Genomic DNA, 23,937 nt, shown 5'->3' with positions numbered 1-23,937 from the left:
AATTCCGTGCAAGAATCACGATGTACATACATACATGTAAATCAAATCCATATTGATATATATAAAGCTTAACTTATTTTGATAAAAAAAAAAAAAAACTGCAGTAAAGTTTTGCAAGTGTAACTGCAATCATTTTATAATATATTAAAACCCAAATTATTCGGTCAAAAATAGATTTCAACATCTACGAAAAATAATAACTTAAAATGAAAGTAACCAGAAGTACCTAAATATAAATTATTTTTGTTAAAAACAGGGAAAATCGTATATGTACAAGTTTCGTGAACGTTTCCGTGAACGTGCAGTCAAATTTTGTCACGCGTGCTCATTTCCAGCTGATTGAGGGCCGTTGTGTTTTGTACCAGTGAGCTTTTGATTGTCATTGCTATAGTTTTAATAAGCTGGCAGCCCCACAGCTGTTTTGTGCTTTACAAAACGTTGGTGGCAACGCAGTACTTTAGTTCGTTCGCTGACGGATCGCGTAAATAATAGCGTTAAAGACGAAAAAAGATAATGCACGAAATTTAATTCAATTTGTGAAAGCTTAGCGAAAACCGTGTTCGGCCATATTAAAACGCGGATCGTGTGTGTTGTGTTTGTGTATAATAGTTGTCTGCCAGGTATTCCCAGCCAATTAAAATAAAGGCCTAACTAAAAAGTGAAAATAAAATAACATCTCAATACGTAGCTATTGGGCCCAATAAAAAATTTATATATTTGGTAAGTAAAAGTGAAACCAGGATACTAGGCTTACAAAGGTGCGCAAAGTACTTAATTGCCCAATTTGTGCCCGTCCAAACCCAACAGATAACAGAATAACCAGAAAATGGCAAAAACAATTCACTTACACACACAATTGTAAGACTATGTTTTTTCATACCTACATACTTGCATATATGCGCCTGCATGTACAATACTTCTGTATTTATGTGCCATCAAATTTGATTTTGGTAGGCATTCTGTGCAAAACACCTTTACATATGCAGCAAATTGCGTCCGCCACCTTCCCAAAGCCTTCATCGTACAATCAGAGTCAGACGGGCCGATATTGTTGGTTGTTTGTGCTTGTGTTAGTTGTGGGGGTGGCTGTGTATTTTGCCCATGCTACCTTTTGCTCTCATATTTATCATGCATTTCCACATGCGTCCACGACGACAACGGCCACTTGACGTAGTTTTTAACCAACGAAATATTTGACATTTTATTTTAATTTTGCTTTTATCTACAGTTGCGTAGCACTGCTACCAATGTCACCTGTTTTTATACGCTCTCTCGCTCGCTCCCACACACTGAAGCTCTCTGTATAGCTGGTTTTTATCTTTTCTATGTGTGGTTGTTGTGTTTTGTTGCTGTCACTTGCCGTTAATACGAACAGTCGTTGGGTCTACGTGTCCCTTTCGCACGTCTGCCCACTGGGGCGTCAATAAATGTGCATGGTATGTACGTACATACATACATATGTACATGCAGACGTTAATATACGTGTATGTATATGTACATATGTATATACTTACGCACGATTAATTCCGTCCCGCCATTGTGATAAGAAGCAACTCCAACTGGCCTGGCCTTAATTCTTGCGAAAATATGTAAATATGTGCAAGCACATATTATTATACATCTATGTTTTTGTGTACATATGTATGTACATATAGATACATACATATATGTATGTAATCTAAAGTGCAAATATTGATACTACACAGACATATGTATGTATACGGACATACACACATACATATGTATGTGTACCTTTTTTAGCAAGCCACTTGCTTATCAATGGCTGCCTTTGTTGTACGATCGCCTTAGTTCTGCCCCAAATGTATTTGCACTTGTGCAAGTGCGTTAGTTTTTGTTATTGTTGTCTGCCATAACGAAACACTTTTGTTATGTACATACTCGTACATACACACATACTATGTACGTGCATCTGTAAAAATGTGTACAAATGTAAATTTGTAGGTATTTTATTCCACATTTTGCGTCTTTGTTTATATTTTGTTGTTGCTGCATTGCGGGATTTTCCCGGCATAAGCAAGTTTATTATTTATTCACATGCTTGTAAAACTTGAGCAACTGAGATAACTTTGTATGTATGCAGTGCTTTTTCAATATACATAGCCAACTTATGTACATATGTACGTATGTATGTACATACATATGTATATGGATTTGTATATTTAAAGTAGGGTAAATATCCATATGTACATACATACTACATAGTTGTTTTGGCAATATCAAGCAAAATTGATGATATGGATCTTTATGAAAGCAATACAAAATCAGCTGAGTATTTAGCGGACATAAACAAAGTTCAGTTCAACCTTAAGGAATATTTAGAAACCAGTTTAGCATTTTAATCACTGAGACAAGCGATATGTAAACAAAACATCGATCGTTACATATTTAGTTCCACTGCGTTGTGGGTTTTTGAATAAATTCGAGCTCAACTTTAATATTTAGTAGATGCTTAGACATTTCTCATTTGATATGTGTAACTTTAACGATTGTACGCTGGTTATTAAGCAATATATGTATATAATATTTTAAATGTACACTCTTTATTCAGTAAGAAAAATTTCATCAAAATATTTCAAATTAATCGGACGCTTTTTCGAGGTTAATGTTACATACTTATATCTACTTAGCATTTGTGTGTCCTTATCAGCGGGCAAACCTGCCTTAAATATTTCTTGATTACGTTGCGTTCTCCCATCATTTTGTGGCTTTAGTTCAAAGTGCGCTTTTCCAGGTTGGCGATAAGCAGACGAGCATACCGCCCAGATGTCACATTTCACGCCCAATTGGACAGCACCTAAATATAGCACCAGTCTTTGACTCCGTTTTGATTATTTGCACATTGGATCAACGAAGAAAAAAAGGCGTAAAAAATATTTTTAAAAATTCAGCATGCATAAATAAATAAGCCGCATATAGTATTATCTTTTTATTTTCGCACTGCGCAAGTAAGACAGACAGACACATTCACACACACATATATACATAGTACACATACATGCACAGCAAAACGGCGTTTCTTCCAATTTCCAATTTTCTAATGACGTCAGGCCTTGACTGACGTCTGCAGCGAATTCCGCAAAACGCCTCTTCAAATTATTGGCGAGAACCGCACAAAATAAAATTAAATATTTTCGTCCCATTTTCTTTTCTTGTTTCCATTTCATGTTCATGTTTTTAACTCTATTTTCTTTTTTCTTGTTTTTTTTTTGTGGTCCGCTCGCGTTCATTTGATTTATATTTTCATACTTTGTTTTTGAAGAAATTCGGTACTTTTTATATAGACTTTTATACATAATATTCGTGCATACTTACGTACGTTTTTTTTTTATATACGGGTCGTCTCACAAAGAAAGTTGTTTTCCATGTTGTTATGTATATTAACAATGTAAGTATGTTGTGTACTCATATGCGTGTGTATACATACATACTATATGTATGTATATTTTGTTTCAAAATTGATCTGTTTGTTGTTAGTTTGCGTGGACAATAAGAGTGGCGCTGTGGGGCTGCCCGTTTGCAATTTATTTTTGTGTACAAATTTTTTTTCTTTATTTATATATTTTTTGACGTGCTAGACAGCGAGATTTCCGGTCGGTGCATTGATATGTACCTAAAATAGGCTTCAAAAGAATGAAATACCCGATGGTAGTAAAAATTCATAAAGAACAAATCTCCTAAATTCAAAATTGTATATTTTTATATTAATTCTTTCGACCCAGAACTTACCCATTTCTAAGTTGTTTATTTCGCTTAAGTTAATGTTAAAACATTATTTTAAAACATGTACATGTAAACAGAACAAGCTTAACCTCTATAATTACTTTAAGTCATCATGGCTACTAAATACCGAAATTGCACTTATTAACGCGTTGAGAGTCAAAAGTTCCAGGTAAGAGCTCCCTTTCTGGGAAAAGTATATACATGGTTAACTCTGAGTTTTCCCAAAAACAAAAAGAATGGATGCACACGCCCATTTGTTTTACAAAGCATTAATGAATGGAATAGAAAGAAATTGCATGCCGCCATAATAACATCAACATTCGAGAGGCGTACGTCTTGCCATAAATTTAATTACTTTGTAAATTTCTGGCACACAACGCAAGTTTTTTTCATTTAGGAAAATTTATATTTTTTGTTGTCAAAAAAGAGAAAAGCAATCAGTTACCTGCGCAAAATTGCTGCTACAGACAGATGTTTATATACCTTCATAAAACATAAACCTGTATGTCTTGCTAAGTATTTTCTAATCATATTATTGCGGGTCTGCACGAGCTCTTTTCAATTTCATATAGAAGCATTTTTGACGCAAATTTCCTTTTGCAAATAAAACTACACACATATATGCATCTACATATGTAGATATGTATGTACTCGTATATACATCCATATGTATCTCTCGCTAATTGTGAAGGTCGTTTACGTCTGCAGTCGGTCGATCTGTCGGTTAGTCGTTCGATGTTTTTATTGCTACTGCTGCTGCTGATGATGTTGTTGTTTTTGTTGGTCATCTGCCTGTGCATTTTCTGGCAGCCCATATGAAATCTGCCTTATTCCACCCTCCACAAAATGGGCAAACAAAACGCACACAAATACGAATTTTCATTACCAGGTCTCCCTTACCCGCACACTAGCGAAATTCCTCTCAACATCTTTAAATTTATATTTTCAAATATCAGATCGCAATTTACGTGTTTTGAAGACATTTGTTTTTGGCTTCGCTTCGCGTCTGTCCCGTTCATAAATCTGCACCGCTAAGATGGAATTTTATGGAACGAATCGCTTTTCGTATTAGTTACATTTTTTATGTAAATTTTAATTTCATTTCGGGCTTTTAACCTTAATCTCAATGGTTGTCTACAATGCAGTGCCAATTACAATATTTTTGTATAAACACTTTTAAAAATATTTTAAATTGTTGGAGAAATTTCAAAAGTTATTCATTTTGAAGTTCTTTAAATTAATTCAAGAAAATTCTAAAATAATTAAAATAGGAGCTTTACAAAATATATATATATATATATTTTTTTTTTTTGTAAATTTATTACTTTTCTTTTTATAGGAAAGAAATTTCTTACAAAAATTGTAGATATTAGAATTCGTTAAGTATTGGTCAAACTAATTTGTTATTGCGCTTACTGGAAGTGGGGGATTCTAAAAAGTCATTTGTCGCTTCTTGATAGGTCGATTAATTTGTTATGAGACTTGACGTGAGAGATAGGTAGAAACGTAGTTGAAAATTGCTATAAGATCGTGAAAATGATTGAAACCAGAACTAACAGCTAGAATGAGTTTGCTGTGGATTTAGTTTGACTGAGCTACTATGAGCTGCCACACACACCGTTTAAAGATTGCCAATAAACGACCAGAATGAGTGAATAGAAAAGGCATTGTTTTGCTGCATGAAAATGCTAGACCACACATATTGATTGATGGAAAGGGAGCTCCCTCGCAAGATCGTGGTTGGGAGGAGCTAATACATTGTATAGCCCGGGTCTGGCATCAAATGATTAACAGATTTTTTAATTACAAAATATTCATGGTGACAAAAAAAGGCCCTCAACTGCGACAACCCGTTGGCCAAGTTTTTCAGTAGCGGTAACCTGGCAACAAATCAGTTAACAAAACGGATATTGACCTAAAGAGGAACATTGTAAATTCGAAGCCGAAGATAACTATTTTCCTCATTCAATATCTACCTATCTATCAGAATACTTGATTCCAAATATATTTTTATATATGTAGAACATGTATACTTTCTAAAGATAAACATTTATTTATATATATATATATAGCCTATATATTTTTATAGACTCAAACATTGCTAGAATATGTAAACCTTGTATGTATTCCCTCCTTTAACAAACACCCCAAAAAATAAAAAATTAATAATATTTATGACTTGCCATTTTTATGGCGCCATGTTAAATGTGCCATCACGAATTTAATGCCGTACTTTATTATTAATGCTTTTCTTCAATATGTATGTCGTTTTTTTTATGAATATGTATGTATTTTTAGTGTACCACATTTTTATTATTTGTTTTTATTGATATTGTCATTAAATATATATATATATAAAGGTACATTTTGTTATATTTTAATTCTTTATAGCAGATTTAATCCGTCAGCGACGACAGGTGGTGTCAGGTGATTAGTAAAATTTTGAAAACCTACCAGCATTTTAATAGCGAATATTAGTTCAAGGCACAAATGGTCATGCCTTAATAATAAGAAATAATATAATATAAATTAGCATATATTGACTTATTTTATTTATTTCTATTCTTAATTGTATATTAATTGCATTACAAACTTCCAAGTACGTTTAATCAATAATTGCATATATGCAAACGATTTTTTAATACTGTAGATCAAACATATATACATATATATATGTATGCATAAATTAATTAATTAAATTATAACTGAACTTTTCCACCTCCAAAATGTCATTAATTTATTCAATATTTATGTTTAATGTTTAATCAATAATTGCATATATGCAAACGATTTTTTAATACTGTAGATCAAACATATATACATATACAATTAATTAATTAAATTATAATTGAACTTTTCCACCTCTAAAATGTCATTAATTTATTCTGCTCGTCTTAATGCCCGCACATATCAATTTTTAATTCCATTATAATTTCCTTTGCTCACGAATTTCGATGCTGTTGTTGTAGATTTTGATGTTTTTGTTTTTAAATATTTCATTCAATTTTCTGTGCTTTTGTGTAACACCCACACGAAAGTTTATTTTTAAGACGTTTATATGAAAAATGTTATTTGGAAGCAGAAAGCGCGAGCGCATACACAAACAAACACACACACACACACCAACGAAAAATTCACTCATCCACAGACAAATGCAAATAATTTCATTGCCTCTTCGCACACACTTGTGTTTTTTTGGCAAACATATTCATGGCATAAATTCTCTCTTATAAGCAAAACTCAAAATCAACTCTCTGTCTGACTTTTTGTACCTTAGTGTGTGTGTGTGTGCCTCTGTGTGTGTTTGTGTGCAAAAATAATTAATGATTTAATTGATTTGCTTTGCTTGTGGCCTATCGTTGCCTCAGTAGACGACAGCAGGCGTTGGGCAAAGAAATCAACAGCTCAGCTCAGCTCAGATCAACTCTTTGAACCGCAGCGTATACACTGCGTATGCGTAATGCATGCTAAGCTGTTTTGTGGTTGCTGAAAAGTTCCCCAAAACCACAATAACGCCAATATTTATTACTGTTTTTGGCGCGTATTACGCATACGACTTAATGCAATAGTGTACACTATTTTGTATACAAGTAAATGCGAATGTGCATATCAGATGTTATGCGAAGTCAACATTGCAAGCGCTCTCTCAGACATGCCTACGTACAAGTATGTACGTATGTATGTCTCTAAGCGAGAGAGCATGCATACAAACATATACAATTTCTTTTGGGTTTGTTGCTCATTTTCGTCTTAACAAGCCAAAAAAAAAAAATCATTTTTGAACGTTTTCGAAAATTTCTTCAGTTTTTCGTTAGCATTAAAAGCGTGTAGACGTCTCGAGTGGTTGCCAGCGAGCTACAGAAATCTGTTCTGTCAATATAACATTTAGTGCGTGGCGGTATATGTATTTGTTTTGCTTAATCAATACACAACTCTTTTAAATTGAACGCAAAATCAATTTAAAATCAAATTAGTTATTAAAAAAACGGAATGTAACTAATTGTGTATAAACTATAATATAATAACAACGAATTTTAAAAATTCAATGTTTCACTTCTTTTTTTTAACAAAAACAAATTGCTCAAGAAAAAGTTATAGTAGTTTCGGGAGCTTCAATAAAAGTCGCGTTTACTGAGACCAATAAATACTTGTGACACGATAAAGTTAATTATTGAATTAAAAATTCTTGACTTCCTTTAAGTGCATACAAATCGGTTTCTTTAAAACTTATCAAAATGTAAGTACCCGAATTACAAATATATGAAACCGGTTAAAACTAGTGATGTATAGTAAATTGATTTTATATATACTCTTTACACCAGTCTAGTCTTTCGGGAAAATAAAACGCAAACATGTCAAGAAAAACACCAAAAAATACAATATAATAAATGCAATGCTAAATTCAATTAACTTTTTTTATATATATACATATGTAGTATATTTATGAACTGTAAATATTGTACCATCGAGAAATGTTTAGGTCACCTAACAATTAGTGAAACTTTTCCGGTATAAAAATAGTTCAGACTTTTATTGGTGCCAAATTTATTCTAAAAATATCAGCATTATTAATTGCCATATTTATATATAAGAAAAGTAATCAAATTATGTGTTAAACAAACTTATTAAAATGTATTATTATATTCATTATAGTATAGCACTTCATTATGAGACTTTTGTAAAAATAATCAGACTTCTGATGTAAAATATTGATATTCATTATACATCACTACTTAATACTATAGATTTACATATGTATGTATATATATACGCAGGGTCTTACTACTGATGTCAAAGCACGGCCCCAATTACAAGTATTTCCCATGTATAATATTCAAATGGAGTCTCAGCTCAATCGAATGAAAAATAATAAACTCTAATTTTTTCCACCAATCATTATAGCTTTCAAATATAGTGAATTTTTAAAAACCTCACAGAAAACAAATTTGGTTACGATATCATTATAAACCAACAAACAAAATTGTAGTCTGCTTTTTATTTGTTCATATAGATAAGATTTACGGTTCTTTTTTTACACTTTCAGGTGAATATGCATGTAGGCTCAAATGTTTCTGTAGGCAATGCAATCCATTCCTTTATTCTGTGTAAATATCCTTAAACTATAGAGAGGATAGGTAGTTCTGCACACAAAAATCGGGGAATGTCCATGAATATATGTGCATATATTCCATTGAATTATGTTGGTCTATCTCGAAGGTTTGAAAATAAACGCAAAGAAATAGATAAAATCCTTCACCTTGTTGTTCGATTATGCCACCATATAATCCTTGACAGCGTTCAATGCTAAAGAGCAGGCAATACAATATGTGGTGCTGATCTGTAGATATCTCTAGAAAATGTTTACGCGACCGCAGAAGAACTTATTTGATGAGAACTTGTGTCATAAATATTTTTAAATTTCCACTGTCATTCGTTTATTGTTTCGGCGCTTATCCAAATTACTTTGCATTTATTGTTTTCGTGTGATTTTTCATACGATTTTCCTGAGTTACTTTTTCATGTTGGCCGCTTTCCATATACACATTTCTTTCAATTATATATTTATTTTATTTAATTTTGAAAATTTTAATTTACTGCGTTAGTCGCTCTGCTAAATGTGGAAATGAAATAATATTGCATTAGGTGAGCTAACATTTTATTTCATCACACACCGATTTGAAAATAGAAAATCAATATAAGGGGAAAAGAGTTATTCGATTCTTTTGCTCTAATTCAATTAGTTAACGTTTTTGCCTGTCCTCTTTTTTCTATGCATTTAACTTAGATAAATAAAAACATTTTAAATTGAAAACTGTAATACTAAATACTTTCTTTTTTAATATTTATTTGCAGGTCTGCTATTCTTATAAATGATGGCCTAAAATGGCGGCTAAACCACCCATGCCGCCAGATAATCACAAATTAAATGGCAACGTAACCACAAATAATAATTATAATAATAATTCAAACAATAACAACAAAGCTGAAGCGTTCAATAAACATAAAAAAGGGTATAGTGATCAACCGATCGATAAGAGCAGCAGCAACACAAACGACAAGAGTGAGTGCAGTAATGCACTTGAATCGGAATTGGAGCTGGAGTCAGTGACAACATCCAAGGCCGCAAAGCAGAACTGCAATTGCACCAACATAAGTATTATGCATTTGTTTCATGAGATGAAGCAAGAATTCCCCACAATACCTGATTCAATAGTGACGCAATGTGTGATTGAGAATTGCCATCATCGTGAGAATTGCATACAAATGTTAAAGAAGGAATTGGCTCTACATCCGATACCAGTGCAAACGTATCCATCTAAAGTGTTGCAACAACAGCAGCAAGAGCAGCAACAGCAACAACAAGTGGCAGCAACAGCGGCAGCTCAGCGTCAATTGAAACCGCCAACGCCCTTAAAACCGTCACGTGCGGCACCTTTACAACCTCCTCCCCCCTCCTTATCGTCAAAGCGACCGGCGAATGTGCCAGGGGGTCTGTTGCCAAATTCTGATAGTGGAACAAAGCAGCAACAACAACAACAACATCCACAGCAAACAACAAAAGATGTTCGAAGTCAAGTGTTATCGTCTAATCACAAAATTGAATTACCGCGTGCAAATTGTAATCCGGGCACTGCAAACACCCAAGCAACAAGTAATTTAAACGGTATTTGTGGTAGTCTTAATGCTAGTGGTGCAGTTGTTGCTGCCGCTGATATGCCCAGCGGTGGTGTGACGCCAACAGCGCGGGCTCGACCCACAACGCTCAACCTGAGCATTGGACAGCAGCAGCGGCAAGTGAATGCGCAATTGCAGCAAAAGTTGCAACAGCGTCAGCAGCAGCAACAACAACAACAGCTACAACAACATCGACCACTGCGCAAAGCGCCGCTGCCGCCCCTGCCACCCAAGCCACATGGTCATGGCAGCATACTCGCAAATACGCCGCAAAACAATTGCTCGAACGATTCCTCCTGCCTCACCAGCCCGATGAGCTCCAGCGAATCGGAAATATCGCTCAATGTTTCCTTATCGTCACCTACGTCGGCAGCAGCACTGGCAGCGAAAGCTGCGTCGACAGCGAATGCGGCTTCGACAGTACAACAGCCATCGCCTATACGCCATCGCTCAGTTATCACGCTACAGCCGGATCTGCCGTACGCGCGCGATTTTCTTAGTACCGCTTTATCGCCCACACTCTCTTCCTCGTCGTGTGCTTCGTCGCCCGTCACCGGCACACCGAGTGCTCGCAAAAGTTTCACCTCGCTAAATCTCACACTACGCCAGCCGCACCCGACAACCGGTGCCGCTCAATCCACCATAGACATTACGGCCGGTCCAGCTCCTAGCGGTACAGGCAGCGGAATTACCTATACGAGCAGTTCATTTGATGCGCGGCGCGGTACCCAAAAGAACTTTCAGCTGACCGTCACCGACGCGGGCAGTGTCTTTAGTGCGGGTTGCGTGCGTGCCCAGCCGCCGGCACAGCACGAGTTTTGTAACCTCAGCACAGATGGACCAACGTCGCCGACGCCGCCAGACATAGCATCGCCGTGCAGCGCAGCCGGGCGTCCATTGTGCCTCGCCCCCTACAACCACTTCGTCCATCAACCATACCAACAGCCAACGGTCCAACCAATGCCGGAAATTTTTCCATATCCTACACAGGCACAAAACCACATTGTCGCCTCCAATTACAATAGCAATCATTTGCATAACAACAACAGTGCTGAAAACAGTCCCAGTGTGCCGCACCGGCCGCTGTACACGGACGATGAAGAACGTGATTTGGAAGGTAAAATATTTATAATGAGTATATACTTGTATATATAATTTGTGCAACACAAATATTCGAAAAGAGAACTGAATTCTTGTCTAAAGCCCATTATTAAAACATTTCAAATTAAGAATCTGGTTACAGCTAGTTTCACCTAGTTTCGATTGGAGTATACATTTTTCTTATCGCATTTCTATAGTATTTGTATACTCTAAACTTTATATTAGGAAGAATAGCATACACCCAGGTTATAGGTACATTATAGGTACATGATCAGACGATGACGAGAAGAAGTTTTTAAACATCTCTGGTTAGCAGTAACTGTTAAAGCATCTACCACCCTCACAGAAACAGATAATGAAATAATTTCTTAATTTAGTTTTTATAAAGAAAATCGTAATCCTTCATAATATACCTAAAATTGTTGTGGCAATTAAATTTTGAAGTTATTTTTGGATAATTTTGGAAACCGTAATGCTACGTAAAGTATTGAACTCTTGGTTAATGCGCCGCGAAGGGGTTTGACAACTATCAAAAATCACCCATACCAATATATTTTAACCGTTTGAAACAATACGCGTATTTCTGAAAAGAAAAGTCATAATTGAACAAATTATTTATGTCTTTGAAATTATTGTAGGCCGTACTATCTTCAGCTCCTGTCAATTAATTACAATGTTTTGTGTACCCATATGTACATATATAACTATTTGCTTAATTATAGCATTGAAGCTTAATATTACTTTTAAGTTTTATGAGCCTAATACTCCTTCGCCACAGCTGATAGTACATATGGACGTGTTTCGGGTATTTTTTCCATTTCTTATCGCCTCACATGCTTTGGTTTGTCGCCTCTTCAACTACGTCGTAGTTAGTGCGTTTTCTGGGCATCGTCTATATTCGAAGCGCTTGTCTGGCATTTCGTTAACACAAATGTGTTTACAAACGAAAATGTTGATATTTTTTTGTTTTGCTATCGTATATGACAATAGTCGTTATCAGCCAATATTGTTTACAGCTGATAACAAATTAAATTATGCCCGAAAGTTAAATAAGGGCAAAAAGCTTCTAAGCAAAACGTGTGATTCTTAAAATAGTTATTGTGAAATATATAATCTCAACAATGGACGCCTTCCACCTGCTGTAGCTTTTACCTAGTACCAAACGAAATCAATAAATATGACGAAAGCATATACAAGTATATTTTCTTCTGAATTTTGAGTGGCCCGAGTGGTTAAAAGATAGCGACTGGTTACATGGTTTATTTAATCTGTAGCTAGGATCGATGATTGACCAACTGATTCATCTACCTTCTGTCCATAACGATGTAAGGACGTAATACACAATTGTCCCCACTACAATGATTGGGTTCCTATCTGCGTTTTGGGGTTTTTTTTTTTTCAAATAGTAATATACTATATGCATACATATCTCCTGAATGAGTTTGTCGCATGGAAAACCATTGTTCAATTTATCAGACTGACGAAACAAATTAATTTTTTCACAAATGTCTATCTCTTTCTGTTATGGTTTAGATTTAAAATGTGATACCAAACAATAATTTCTTTTCCAAACTACTGAAATGTATCTACGTATTTTGTGTTTCTTTATCAATTTACTTCTGATCAGTGAATTGCAAGCAATTGAGTATTGGAAACGTAATTTAATTTAGCCACAAACCGCTTTTATGATCAGTAATTTATATATTTTTTAATTTGTCGATCTACTACTATTGGCTTCACTTAAATTTTGAGCTTAGGATTTGTAGACAGTATTGACAAAATGCTGTATGGAGGAATGAAATAAACTCATTTTGCTTAGGAACTAGGAGAGTCTACATACCAAGTTTCCTCAGTCGTCTCCGAAACGCAGGCGTCCATCCAGACAGACAGAATATACAATTTTTTAAATAATATTATGAGCCAAAACTGATCAAATTATATATCAAAGTCGGTAATGCGCTTCAATTAATTTTTAATTTTATTGCCAATTCCTGAAATTATTGGTTTCCGTTCAGTATAAGTATGAATTGGCGGAAGGGTATTCAAGAGGCTCTGCCGTTGGTTTCCGATTTGTTTTGCATTTCGTTTATTTATGTGGCCCCATATCAATACGTAGATAGAGACATGTTTACATACATACATAGCAACAAATGTAAGTACATATGCAGGCGCCCACACTCTGCTTTATATACAGACTCGCACATTTATTGCTTCTTCCTTGCCTTTCCACATACTCGTTCTCATTTCGACGTGTTTCTCTTATACACACATATGTATGTGTTTGTACGGGCCGAGAACATTTGGCACGTATACGTTATTTTATTTACATATACAAGCAACACTTTCGCCAACATGCTCGCTCTCCCTCTCTTTGTCTGTCTCTCCGTTACGTTTTCCATTTGATTTTGTTGTTATCGCGCATACCGCTCGTCGTTCAAGTTCAGGGCAATGAAAACGGCGACACAAGTTTCTATTTGATTTCTTTGAAAAAATAATTCCAACAAATGGAATATCCATTAAGTGAAAAATCGAAAATGTCAAGCCCACGTATCGTATACTTAACTGATTAATGGAGGATATAAAAGCAAACGTATTGCCAAGTGAGAGTTTTTAGCATTTGACATTCAATCATGCGACTCGTTCTAATTGTATAGTATATGCAAACATACATACGTCATAGAAGTATAAAAATAAACACCACAACAACTTAATATCTTAGGAATTTTATTTTTTCACTTTTTTGTATCAAGTGGGACCAAAATTTTAATCCAATATCTTAATTTGTGAGATATTTTAATGAAATCTGCTGCGTGAAAAAACCGAAATTATAAAGGGCATTAAACACTATTTTTAAAGGAAATGCGCATGAATAACAACTAGCTGATACTTTCTTAAAGTCGGCTGATACTAAATGCATAACCAAAAAACTTTTCCTTTCACTTTAGGATCTTTTTCGGAACTATCTCGTTTTTCTTAAAATAACTAAACCTGACATTTTTATAGCCTGTACCCAAAGGGTGAAAGGCTATACTAGTTTTGTGCGAATGTATGTAACACATAGAAGGAGGCGTGGCAGACTCCACAAAGTATATATATTCTTGATCAGGGTGACAGGCCGAGTCGATATAGTCATATCCGTCCGTCCGTCCGTCCGTCTGTATGAGCGCAAGGATCTCAGAAGGTGCAAGAGCTAGAGTAACCAAACTCGGTATCCAGATTCCCATAAGCCATAAGCAGGCCAAGTTTTATTTTTTATTCTGATACAACCCCCCACTCCCCCGCAATTCGTGTTTTTTCCATAACTCCCGTAGGTCTTGGAATTTAACTCGAACTTAAATTAAGTAGCTACATCCCGTTAGTTATTATGTGTCTGTCTGCCAAGTTTCATCAATAAGTCAATTCTGAAGAAAGTTATAGACATAAATAAAATCGCTGCAGCTGTTGTTGTTGTTGCTGCTTGGGTTCAACTTTATGCTGCATACATACACGCATATAAGCACGCAGAGACACGATTCTGATGTAAATGTATGCTGTTGAAACTGTACATGAACATGTCTTTAATTTAATAAATATACTTTTTTTTAATTATTTAAAAACAATTTTTTTTAATTTTTCCCTTTTTGGTGGGAGGTACAGGGTATTTAAGAGTTGAGCTTGCTCGACTTTAGCATTCTTTTCTTGTTCAAATATCCTTTGGTTGCTTTTAAGGTAATTTTCAACAACAATGAATAGTCAAACCTTTAAATATGGTTATGTAAATTTAAGCTAAATTGTATTATTCTTTTGATAACAATTGGAATATTGAAATCAAAAATGTCAATTAATTTCGAAAGCCTATGCTATTTTTTAATGGAAAATTTATTGCTTACTATAATTTTATAAAGAGTTTGTACCAGTTTTTCTTTTTTTAATTTTATATACAAGTATATTAGCTGTTCAGACTTTTTCAGACTTATACAAAACGAAATCAGAACATTTTTTTATTTATAAAGCAAAAATATATAATTAATTTGGCTTACATGTGTCTTCATTCAGAGCTGAAACAATATTCTAAATGTTGTTTTTGTATTCATCTTCCAACGTTCAACTTTGGAATTCTGTGCACACTTGCCACGTTTATGAATTAATTTATCAATTAAAATGTTTGCCATGCCGTGACGTCTGGTCCCAATTTTTACTAAACATTTCCTCCTTGCCGCCATTTGAGTGCCAAAACTTGACCCATTTCCTTCGCTATTTCCGTTAGAAATCTATCAAAAGTCTAAAAATAATTCTCACATATGCAAAAATGGAAAAAGAATAATGCAACGAATTGTGCCAAATCCAATTCATTTCAAATCATGCAAGCCAATGCATAGGTTTTTCATTTTCCCCCCTTTAGATTTTCATAAATTATTATTAGATTGATTTTGTGTTTGCGCATTTGAACTATATTTAAATTTGTTTATGAAGCTTTAGCGCAATTATTTTTAGAAACAAACACAGTAAAAAAAATGTGAGGTAAAAATAGCCCGAAATACGCAGAAAAATACAAATACACGAAAAGTGTAATTAACGAAAGCAAAACAGTAAAGTAAATGTGTGTATTTGCGCGTGCAAACAAATTGTTGCTAGGAGGGAGCCACAGCAAACTAAGCTGAATTGCTAATCAATTTGATAAAAATTAAAAACAATCTAATCATTATCTGTTTCTATTATTTCCAGCACACAGGGCCACTATAGAGCGTCAGAAAAAGCGACGCGATAAGCTGGCAAATGCTTTGCGTGATAATAAAAAGAGACTTTCCGAATTGGAACAGGAAATCAACATACTTACTGAGCCGGTGCCTGTGGGCGCATCTGAAAGACTGGATAAAGATATCAAGAAATTGAAGGATGATTGTCAGTACCTCCTAAATTTAATAAATGGTAAGTGATTACTTAAAGATTATGTGATCCTCATACTATTATAACCCGTATACCTTTTTTCGATTAGATACTAATATAAATGGCTCTGGTGAAGCGACAAATTCCATGAATCGTCAAAACTCAGCACCTCCAGCGATAGGTGGCATGCCACAACAAAATCCGCCACAGCCATTCCGGAGGCAACGTGCACCGCCATATCCCCCATCCTTGAATTCGCTCCCAACACCAGGGGCGTCGTCGGGAAATCAGCAGCGGCAACCGTCCCAGTTCGACTTTGTGCAGAATCACAGCAGTGCACCAGCATCAGCGTGCATTACGCCTCACCAGCAGCAACACGAGCAGCCTCCGCCCACCTACGAACAGTACTATCAGTCACTACAGGAGCAGCGCGAGCAAGAAGCAGCACCTTCAGTTTATACCCCCAACGATGATGAAGAATATTTGTCCGAATCGGATGTTGATGAGGGCGAGGAACCACTCGACATGTGGGCCTGCAACATGTGTACATTCCGCAATCATCCGCAACTGAACATGTGCGAAGCCTGTGAAAACATTAGAATCAAGCCGGGTACGATCCGAATTGTGCCGAGTGCAAGCGGCAGCAGCGTCAATAGCACCACAAGTGGTGCTCCTGGCCTTGAGAGCGATGCTAACCTAACCCCACAATTGCAGCAGCAATATGCTTTGCATACGTGACGCGTTGAGTGTTCTTAATATTTTGTTAATTGCAATAAGCCTAATTGCTTTGTATTGTTTTTGCATATATATTTTGTGCAATCGTATGCAATTTGTATGATCTGTTTATGTTTAAAATTTAACAATGTAGATTGCACTGTTAATTAGGTGTGCAAGGTTGGCTAGCATGCATGGCTAATAACATTATGAATCGGCCATACATTGTTCAAGTTAATGTTGCAGCTTAACCAATAATTAGAATTTCCATCCACTTGATTCCACGACATAATGGGAAACGGCAAATAATTCCCTTAAATATAATATGCTGAGCGGGGAAATTCAAATTCAATATGTAGTATATACCCTGTTTTTTTTTTTGTGATTTTGTGATCCCCTGCTGTTGGAAATTGACATCGTCTTCATGTCTATCACAACTTCAGAATTGCTTGCTTCGTTTTTTTTTTTTTGGCTCTAACCACCCACTAAATCCATTCCAGCTCAAGAATGCGAGTTCAATTTATATCTTTTAAGCATAGCTTTATTTTATGATTTATAATTGTTAGCATGCATGTTAGCAACTTTGGGACTGTGATAGCAAATAAATTAGTTATAAACTAAAAACAAATATATTTATGTAATTTAAAAGCGCTGCTGAAAATATAATAACAACGCAGCACTTCTGTTGCTCAATTATAAAAAGTATTGAAATACACTGAAACAAAAAATAAATCACACACAGCTACATTTGTTGCTTGTCACATTTACAAAACATTTAGCTTATTAAATTATTAACAACATAATGTAAGGTTAGTCATGCCTCATTTTGTGTTTTTATAAATACTTAGTTTGACTAACGCAAAAGCAACGTTTACCTTTTGAATAATAAAGTACCAATTAAAACTTAAAAACCAAACTTCATTGCATTTCCTTTTGCTCAAAAAAGATGCGCATACTCCAGTTATTATTCAACAATATACACATGTATATTTTCAGCTCCCCTACTCAGTCGTGAGGATATTCATATAACGCTGTCGCCGGGAGAGAATCGTGAGTTTTGCATAAATATGAAAGTGGTGCACTTTTCTAACCACCTTTGCCTCCCTACTCTTCTCAGGTATTATACACTCCTGGATACTGTCGTGACCGCGGGCAAAACGATAGCGTTTCAACGCTTGAAGAATACAAATTACAAGGCATCTTAGTTATTTCTTTATTATTATTTATTCATGCTAAAGCTGCTGGCAGCTTCAACTATTGTATGGCTAGTTAAACATTAATTTAATGTAAATAAATTTTAATTTATTAATAATTTTGTCAAATAGGAAAAGACTTTGTAGTAGCAAATCATGCTTACAAAAACTAGAAAACGTTACTCTTATTAAAGGCAGGGTATAACCATAATTTAATAATAAATTGTGTATATTTTGTAAATACATTCAGGTGTAATTAAACATATTTTTTGTAAAAACGTGCTAGGTTTTCTGTAAATATAATTATTTTTTTGTAAAATTTTCCAAAACGATTATTTGACGAAATTAAAATGAAAAGCTAATTAACAAAATATTTGTATGCTTCTTTAGCTGGATTTAAAAGAAGCTAGTCTGATAGAGGAGTTTGGATGGAAACAACTTGCATAAATCCGGTGGAAAAAAACTAATGACAACTGTTCCTTTATACATACTTGCTTATAAACAATTTATTAATCATTATACAAGTTATGTAATATTTGATATATAACATGGGTATCGAGGATATAGTAGATTTTTTGCAAATAAAATGACCTGAGACTCTGTAAAAATTATCTAATCAATTCAATACCAAGAAATATATTTCTTAAATTTAACATATTTTGAAAAATGTAATTCAAACACTCGCCAAACTGGCTATAATCTTCTTGTATATTTCTATGCCTCTTAGATATGTATCGGCCTGCAGGAATTCATCATGGTCATGCAGTAAAATGGGCGTATTGTTCATGGGCGAGAAGCCCAATGCTGGAATGCCCAACTGCCGAAGAAACCAACTATCAGTGCCACCAGAAAAGGTTTGCAGTTTTACGACGAGTTCTCTGTGAATAAAAACAAACAATCACTACACGGGGATGATCCATTAGGTTAGGCTTTCAACTCACAGAACGTCTGTTGCCCTCTTGAAGGCCAACCAAAATGGATTGCTGTCATCGACAGGAGTCGCCGGTACATATGGCTCCTTATGTTCGTACTCCAATTCAATGCCACCGCCAGCCTCCATCATCCATCTGTGTAACTAGGAATAATGCGCAATTTTAATGGATTCGAAAAAAATGTAAAGCACCTCTTTACATCAGCCTTAAACTGCTGGTGATCAACATCTAGAGCCAGACGAACGTCAAAGCAAATCGTTAACAAGGGGGGCACAACATTGCTTTGCACGCCCCCGCCAATGCGTGTCAAATTAATGGTCGTCACATCCCCAATGGTCAGTTTGGGATTACTCTGGAGACGTGCCTCCTGAACCTTTCGAAGCGCCATCATTTTATCGAGTATATAGCTTAACTTCTCACCGGCCGTCTTCGGTAATAGTAGGGATCCGTGCCCGGCAGTGCCGCTGATCTTGAAGTGAATTTCTGAAAAGAATTCAATGTGCATTGATAAAATGACAAGAAGTTGGAAAATTGCAACTTACGCCATACACTACGCTCCGCGTTGAATACGGAAAATTCTGCGGTTGGTGAGGCCAGACCCTCATCCAATCCAAAGCCGACATTCAAGGCGCGAAAATGATCGGTGGTAACAAATGGGCGCATGCCGAGGTTGCCGCCTAGTTCTTCGTCTAACGAATAAATGAAAGGCTTATTTTCATTATTTTTGATATCTTTTAAAACTTTTTATTTCTATAATGCACCAGCTTACAATCTTGATATGCTAGTCTGCCTCTCTTAGTAGAGGTACGCATATATGACGGCTACACAACGACTTATGGCGTATGTGAGTCCTAGCCATAGCATTGAGAGACTCTAATCGAACCTAAGACCAACTCAGACTGCTTTCCTACTTCTTTAATCAAAATAATGTTAAGCTAAGGTGTTATTGTCTTTGAAGCAATAACATAATAAAGTATGCCAAATGTCCGATAAATATAAATAGTGTCATATTATTAAATGTTACATTTTTATTTTGAATATCTGATGATAGTAAATGGACGTTCCTAATCCAGATTTTGTCTAGATTGATAATAGTAAATAATTCAATTTTGATTCAGTTTAATCAAAATCAAATATTAAAGAACAATTACAAATACTCTTAATATGGGATCTAAATATAGTTTTATTAGAACGTGTTCGTGCATGATTGTTAAAGGCTAAACACCGCCGTGAATGATTTCAGGGGCGTCCCAGAACAACAAAAACTTTAAAAAATTGTACCAAGTAGATTATTTTCTACAAAATGCACTCACCTGCCACAAATGAGATATGAATGGTACGCTTAAGCTTGACACCACTGCTCTTTAGTTCCCTTATGGCTGCCAGATATTGCATCCCCACGCATTTCATATCCTGAGCACCTCTCGCAAAAATACGACCTTCCGTATCAATGTCAGCGCCAAACGGCGGGTGTGTCCATTTCTCCGGAAATACGGGCACCACATCCATATGCGAATTAAGCAATATTGAGGGCAATTGTGGGTTCTCTCCCAGCCAGGTTAGCACGGCCACTGGATTCTGCTCATTAACCGGGTAATGCACCGTCATGGGTAGCTCCAATTGTTCTGCTTGACGCTGCAAGAACTTTAGACAGGGCTCTGGGCGGGGCAGTTAGTAAGTAGCGTACCTCAAGTCTAGTACGACACTTACCGTAGTTGGGATTAGGATGCATGCTAGGTATCTGCAGATACTCGCGAAAATATTGAAGCTCCACATTGGACTCCCAGCCGCTGGCGTCCATTTTAGTGAAATACTTGTATAGCACTATAGCTGAGCTAAAATGTTCGTGATTTCACTCTCGCATCTAAAATCGCTTGTAAAACCTTAATACTTGTGGACATACAAATAGAGATAAGGCTGTCGTAAAGAGAATCAACATTGATAATGAAACAATACAAGTATCACAAATATAATAAGAGAATGAATCAAGTACACTGCCTTTGGAAGAGGAACCATATATGTATGTATATATTTAAATTACTATATATGTACATATAGGAGTAACGGGAGTTAACAGTGACTCGCAGCTTATTTGAACCAACTCACATTTCTGAAGTCAGAACTTCGAGAAAGAGTACATACATGGCCTTAATGTTATTTTCTACTGACTGATTCATCCGTTTTTCATCATAAAGAGTGAAATCGCCGGGCCATTAGATTCTTTATTGGCATGCAAAATTGACTCGAATCGAAAAAGGATTATCAGTCAAGAGGGACAAGTTATTTGATACTTAAAGTATCAGAATTAGGTTTTTATTTTGCTTTGTTGACAAAACAAAAAATTTGAATATATATTACTATACTAGCTCAGTATTTTTGCTTTTAATTATAGCTTTATTTACATGCTATTTCTCTTCCGGCAGTCTTTAAAGTTTCTTAAGGAACGGCCAATAGCAAATTACTTTGGTACGAAAGCTAGAGCGTATAGTATAATACATACTGCGACCATACACGTACATAGTTACATATGTATGTATATTCTATGTATAAATGTAGATTTTTGAAAAATAAAAATATAATATTTTAAAATTAAATTGTGAAATTTCTGATAAATTAAATAAAAATATTGTGGGCGCCCTCCTCTGCGATTCTCATACCAAGTACCTAAACGCTGGTAAATCGAGAATTAAATTGCGAGATTTCTAAAATATTAAATAATAATATTGTGGCAAATAATAATATTGTGGAATTTTTTGTGAAATTTCTGTAATAATAATAATTAAATAAAAATATTGTGGGCGCCCTCCTCTGCGATTCTCATACCAAGTACCTAAACGCTCGCAAATCGAGAATTAAATTGTGAAATTTCTAAAAAAATTAAATAATAAATTTGTGAAATTAAAATGTGAAATTTCTGAAAAAGTAAATAAAATATTGTCGCAAATAATTATATTGTGGAGTTAAATTGTGAAATTTCAGAAAAATGCAATAAAAATATTATGGGCGCCCTCCTCTGCGTTTCTCATACCATATAACTAAGCGCTGGTAAATCGAGAATTAAATTGTGACATTTCTAAAAAATTATAACGAAATCGATCGGATGAAATTTATAAAACAAACTTTTCATTTAAAAAAAAGTGAAGAAATATTAAAACCCCATTAATTCAAGATCCAAGAAAAGTTTCAAAAAACTGAGTATGCAGTTCTTCTTGTATTTTATAAATCAAATGAGTTAAGATGATCGTTGAAAAATGTGGATTTTTCAAACAATCGTTGGAGCTCGTTTTCCCCCATTAGTCTGAATTTTCCAAAACCAATTTCTTAGTGCACACCTACACTATGATAGGATCAGTCCGTATATATATAGAGATTATACTACCTACAAATTATACATATATACATACGTATATATTTAATATAAATTTTAATAAAATGTTCGAAATTCAAAGAACATCTGTGTGTTATAAACTCTTTCATTTTTATTATTTCTGCAATACATTTCTTTTACATAGAATGATTATATTTTAAAATCCACAAGACGATTTTTATGATGCGTCTAACATGCATAAGCATTTTATTTGAAAACCCAAATATCGTTGTTTATTTATCCAATTTGTCTGTATTGTTATCTTAGTGATATCATGTGTTAAGCGTCTTTTGGTGTCGGGTCTCTTCATTTTACTTAATTGACCTTTTACTGCGCCGGGAAACCGCGCTAAGTGTTTTAATAAGACATAGAATTGAAGTCAAAAATTATTTCTAAACAAAACCAATAATTACATAGAATTTGAAATAGTTTAATAATACATATTCAACAATTTTCATTTATATAAGAGTATATGTATACATGTATGTATAGCTAAATTAAAGCACAGTAATTTTATTTAAATGTAATTGTAAATAAATAAATTGAAAATTCATTTTCGAGAGAATCAAAAGCTTGATCGAAATTTTTACATATACATACTTGTAGTTTTAGCATTGATCAATAAGTTTAAATTAATTATTTAAATTGGTTTCTATTGAAATATACGTGTTGATATTGTTGATTAAAAATAATTTAACTTTATATGAACAGTATTTAGTTTTAGGAGCACGATTTGTATATATGTGTGTATATATATTTATATCTAGGAAATTGAATTTAGGTATTAATTAGTTTTTTTAACACACAAAGTTAAATGGTAAACACACATATAGTTAAAAATACGTACAAGATTCGGGCTTTCGTAGAAAAAATTAAACAAGTAATTTGTTTTTAAAACCTTTAGCTCCTCAGTGTGAATAGTTTCGGTTTTGAAAAAGGTAAACATCGCCAGCGAATTTTGGCATTAATTTTATAATTAAGATCTTTAAAATTGACTAAATATTTCGATACTAGCACATTTCAATTGCATATGCATTTCAATTAGGTTTTGATTTAACAACAATAAGTATTAGAATTTATAATTCAAAGACTTGCATAATACTTATTGCACATAGGAGATATATAATAAAGTTGAAAACTGTGAATGGTTAAGAACAGGGCGGTTAAATGCGCAATTTAAGAATTAAAGTATGTATTCTTGTTAACTTATTTTGTTGCTGGATGTAATCTCTTCTCATTCGATTGTAATAGGTTTCGCAAAGCCTTTTTGTGAATTAAATTTTATTAATGCCTATTGGTATGCTCATGCAAAGCTCCTTTTTTTACCATACTGAATATAAATCAGGTT

At 34.6% G+C, this 23,937-nt stretch overlaps 2 protein-coding genes across 5 annotated transcripts; one reads left to right on the top strand and one right to left on the bottom strand.

Moving 5' to 3' along the window:
- Positions 1 to 483: 483 nt before the first annotated feature.
- On the top strand, positions 484 to 18,553 carry LOC115628166 (probable serine/threonine-protein kinase nek3). Of its 4 annotated transcripts, none has more exons than XR_003995772.1 (6): positions 484 to 720; positions 9,595 to 11,533; positions 16,222 to 16,425; positions 16,493 to 17,124; positions 18,094 to 18,147; positions 18,215 to 18,267. XR_003995772.1 is itself a non-coding variant. In XM_030524169.1 (6 exons), exons 2-6 carry the CDS (start codon positions 9,625 to 9,627, stop codon positions 18,241 to 18,243), a joined length of 2,697 nt encoding a protein of 898 aa, XP_030380029.1. In that variant the 5' UTR covers positions 484 to 720; positions 9,595 to 9,624; the 3' UTR covers positions 18,244 to 18,553. The 4 variants fall into 4 exon arrangements, 3 of the variants coding, with proteins under 3 accessions (XP_030380029.1, XP_030380009.1, XP_030380019.1); XM_030524169.1 differs by having other exon boundaries at positions 16,493 to 16,993; positions 18,215 to 18,553; XM_030524149.1 differs by lacking the exons at positions 18,094 to 18,147; positions 18,215 to 18,267 and having other exon boundaries at positions 16,493 to 18,008.
- A 24-nt stretch (positions 18,554 to 18,577) lies between these two features.
- On the bottom strand, positions 18,578 to 21,023 carry LOC115628187 (aminoacylase-1-like). Its single transcript, XM_030524178.1, has 6 exons — positions 20,933 to 21,023; positions 20,536 to 20,880; positions 19,765 to 19,911; positions 19,422 to 19,705; positions 19,232 to 19,365; positions 18,578 to 19,168 (listed from the first exon to the last, which is right to left on the bottom strand). The coding sequence occupies exons 1-6, from the start codon at positions 21,021 to 21,023 to the stop codon at positions 18,964 to 18,966; spliced, it is 1,206 nt and encodes a 401-aa protein (XP_030380038.1). The 3' UTR covers positions 18,578 to 18,963.
- Positions 21,024 to 23,937: the final 2,914 nt, after the last annotated feature.

The sequence above is a fragment of the Scaptodrosophila lebanonensis genome, unplaced genomic scaffold (genome assembly GCF_003285725.1).
Source record: "Scaptodrosophila lebanonensis strain 11010-0011.00,11010-0021.00 unplaced genomic scaffold, SlebRS2 tig00000001-arrow-pilon, whole genome shotgun sequence".
Taxonomy (NCBI): domain Eukaryota; kingdom Metazoa; phylum Arthropoda; class Insecta; order Diptera; family Drosophilidae; genus Scaptodrosophila; species Scaptodrosophila lebanonensis.
The sequence above is the reverse complement of the archived record's forward strand: the minus strand, read 5'-3'. Positions and strand labels throughout refer to the sequence as shown.

What these genes read in the sequence shown, in the direction of transcription:
- LOC115628166 (XM_030524149.1), top strand. Translation starts at nt 9,625, where the DNA reads ATGGCGGCTAAACCACCCATGCCGCCAGATAATCACAAATTAAATGGC. An exon ending in TGAAGAACGTGATTTGGAAG is followed by an intron (nt 11,534 to 16,221) that starts GTAAAATATTTA and finishes TATTATTTCCAG; the next exon opens with CACACAGGGCCACTATAGAG. An exon ending in CCTCCTAAATTTAATAAATG is followed by an intron (nt 16,426 to 16,492) that starts GTAAGTGATTAC and finishes TTTTTCGATTAG; the next exon opens with ATACTAATATAAATGGCTCT.
- LOC115628187 (XM_030524178.1), bottom strand. Translation starts at nt 21,023, where the DNA reads ATGGACGCCAGCGGCTGGGAGTCCAATGTGGAGCTTCAATATTTTCGC. An exon ending in GCATCCTAATCCCAACTACG is followed by an intron (nt 20,881 to 20,932) that starts GTAAGTGTCGTA and finishes TGCCCCGCCCAG; the next exon opens with AGCCCTGTCTAAAGTTCTTG. An exon ending in TCATATCTCATTTGTGGCAG is followed by an intron (nt 19,912 to 20,535) that starts GTGAGTGCATTT and finishes TTTATTCGTTAG; the next exon opens with ACGAAGAACTAGGCGGCAAC.